A 3,353-nucleotide genomic window follows, 5' to 3' on the forward strand; every position below is an offset into this window, starting at 1 on the left:
CATTTGTTTTTTATATAATCAGATCATTCATATCCGAGATTTTTAACTTTTTATGCTCCTTTCAAAGAAAAACACTTCCAAAGTAAAATCCCAAACATTAACAGTTGTTTGGATTTTTTTAACATTAAATGCTAATGTAAACACTGTCAGTATCCTAACAGCCCATGAAAAGAAGCTACAGGATTTGCCATCAAAATCCACTGCACCTCACTGCGCAACAGTTCTATGTAGACCAAGTAATCAAATCCATAAAAATGGTGATTTAACATCTCACCATTTTCAGAATTCAACGGAAGTTTAATTTATCATAAAAAGCCTGCTTTGTCACGGCTCGCGTAATTGTCAAATGAGGCTATTTTCTGTTCCAGGGTGGAAGGATATTAATTTGCTTTTTAGAGTCTCAGAGTCATAACTGGGTTCCTGATGGTGGGATTCAACAATTAATATGGAGACTATCTCTCCACTTATGACTATTATGTAGCCTTGATGACTTTGGGTACTCTCCAGGGGAGCTGCTTTGTGTTTTATCGCTAGCTGTGAGCGCTTGGCATAGTCTGAGTACATCTACCAAATCAGATCTCTCATGGGATGCAAGAAGCCTCTGCTTTCCTTTCCCTATGCTGTTGACAGCACTGTGCCACTCAAGTGTTTGTGCTACCACACAACGAAACATGGCAGGGACTTCATCTATCTGAAGCATAACCCAGTGGTAGGGGGAAAGAGTTCTAGCTCAGCACGTGGCCATGCAACTTTTCACTAGTGCAGCGAAGGAAGGGGTGTCTTAAGCACCACTGCTGCCAAACACCCAAGTGCAGTTTCACATTACCTCTAATACAGTCCAATGGCAGGGTGTCACCAACTGCAGTGTCTCTTTCCCCTTCCTCCTTCCCAGTGAAATACCCTTCCTGCTCCTTGCTTCCAATCCAGTAACTTCTTGTCTACAGGAACAGTCAGATCAGCAAACTCAGCTGACAGAAAACAGTGCTCCCCCCTAGATTCTCAAAAAGCAACAGGGTCAGTTGGATCAGCAATTGCTAGATCCAGCTCTAGGGAGGGTACAAAAAGATTCCTCTTGGCAGCAGCCTGTGTTTAGACCAGACCAGGTGTGACGCGATGGCCATTAGCCTCATTTTACTTCTAAATGAACTAGTTTAAGCGTTCAAAAGGAACAAGATATCTGGATGACCACAACAAACATATTTCAATTACCTAATTTGTTAGCATCATTGTCATGGAGCTACATTAAGAGACGGTCAACATAGCCAGTATCTAGAATGTACGAAGACGGATGAAAATGCTGAAATGCTATACCTATATACGCATAACCACTGTTTCCAAAATTAGTGACCTAAACCCTCATACCTCACGGAGGGAAGATCTGCCAACTGACCAGCATCTGGAAGAAGCTAATAGCACATATACCTCCCTAAAGATAAGAACAGCAGAAAATCCAAGAACAACTCCTTCCATCTCCGGAGCATTACGAAAATGATACATCTCCAAAGTTTTCCTTAGCAATATTTGACTAAAAAGTACCCATCTCATCTGAAAATAATTTTTCCTAACTCTCAAATCTGGTAACACGAAGACATAGAACCCAGTAAAATACTTGGTTTGGGACCACCTGCTGATGATATGCACACGCACATGTGTGCACACGCATGTACACACACATTTTGGTTTCGATTTGCTTTCCAAAAAACCCATATTAACCCTAGGGCAGCAGCAGGTGAAATCTTTTCTAAGGACCACCACTACCAGGCAAAAAAATACTTTCATACATGAATTCTTCATTGTCCTCAACCTTAAAGATCATGTCTATTCCTGTGTTAAGAACTGAGCTCAAATGTTTTGGTGGTCACTTGAAGAAACTATCCATGTATTCAGAAGCATCATACCCAAAGTATGCTTCCACACGCAAGCACAAGTTTTACTCTTTACGTCCTGAGCTTCTGTGATGGAGTTGCTTTGCTAAGCTTCCAGATTTACATGTATTTCATTTAATATTAAAGCCCATACATGCTACATTATTTTCTTTTGCTGTTCGTAATCCAGTCAAGTACTTGAAGCTCTTCTGGAGAGCAAGCTGATATAATCCAAAGGAATCAGATATTTTTTTTTTTGTTTCGAAGAATCATTGCCAAACAAACTTAAACTAACTTGATACCATCACAGTCCTGAAAATAGCTCTACTGCAAATGCTACTGTTAATATCTCTACCAGGCAGCAGAATGAAGTACTCTTTCACTATTACTGCTATAAATTTGTTTGTAGCAGACACTAGTATCAACAACCCTTGCCTAAGCAGCAAAGTGAACGATTCCTGAAAAGAGATGCCTGTTGCAGACTTAAGGATGAGACAAGAAAACTCCCCGTTTGTGGCAGAAATCAAAGAAAAGCAAGTGAGAGACAGAGAGAGAACTCTCCTTTTATTCAAGCATGGGGAAGTGGAAGTCAACAGCAGAAAAAGATGCAAGGGCATAGGTCATGTCCAAATGCTTTCTACCACAGATACAAATACTTGATTTTAAACAATCAGACTCCAAGGACAGTCCTAGAGGAATATTTTACTCTTTACAGGATCCAAGCAGGACGACTCTGGATTTAAGCCTGGGCCCCACATTCTCAATCATACATCTTTTGTCAGTCTCCAATTAGAAAGACATTTAATAAGTTCAGGATCTTAAAGCATGGTGTAAAAGAAATCTGCATAAACATTCGAAAACGCAGACCTCGTTTCACAGGTAGAAAAAAGACGAATGGGTTTGGTGACTCCACTCAAAACATCACAGACTTCTCCGAGCCACAAAATGAGAGCTGGTCCTGAGCACACTCAACAGCCGCTCTAACCACACAAAGACAACCTTCCCTCGCCATGCCACTGACAAGCCAGACAACACATACTTCTCCTCCAGGCCCTTAGAAGACCCCCGACTTTTGTCTTTCATGTAGCTGCAAGAAACCACAGAGGAAAAAGTCGCAACGGGGCAGGAGCGGCTCAAAGCCTGAATGAGCCGTGGCGTACCGGGCAGAGGCACACCGCCTCCGGAAGCTTACCTTGTATGACATGCTCTGGGGAAATGGTTTTCTTCTCCGATTTGTTGCAGATCTCGTTGGCCTCGGAGGAGATGAGGTGGATGAACTCCGTGCAGCAGTTTACCACCAGCTCCCGGGCATCATTTGCCACGCGGACGTTGGGGAGCGTTTCTTTGATCATCTTGTTGATGGCAGCCCTGGGGATGGTGAGGTCGTCGTCGTTGCCCGACGACGAGGCCATCCTGGCTGCCGCTCGCTCCCCGAGAGGCGCTCAGCTCCCGCGCTCACGGGCTCCCCCTCAGCTCCCGCGCGGGGCT

General features: G+C 43.4%; 1 protein-coding gene across 1 annotated transcript in view; it reads right to left on the reverse strand.

The window, feature by feature from the left end:
• DR1 (down-regulator of transcription 1) overlaps window positions 1–3,353 on the reverse strand; it is a 12,340-nt gene extending 8,987 nt beyond the window's left edge. The window contains exon 1 of the mRNA XM_009290464.1: window positions 3,058–3,353. Within this exon, the coding sequence (XP_009288739.1) occupies window positions 3,058–3,277 (220 nt within the window). The 5' untranslated portion in view covers window positions 3,278–3,353. The remainder of the gene's footprint in view (window positions 1–3,057) is intronic.

Source organism: Aptenodytes forsteri, unplaced genomic scaffold (assembly GCF_000699145.1).
Source record: "Aptenodytes forsteri isolate BGI_AS27 unplaced genomic scaffold, ASM69914v1 Scaffold237, whole genome shotgun sequence".
NCBI classification, from domain to species: Eukaryota; Metazoa; Chordata; class Aves; order Sphenisciformes; family Spheniscidae; genus Aptenodytes; species Aptenodytes forsteri.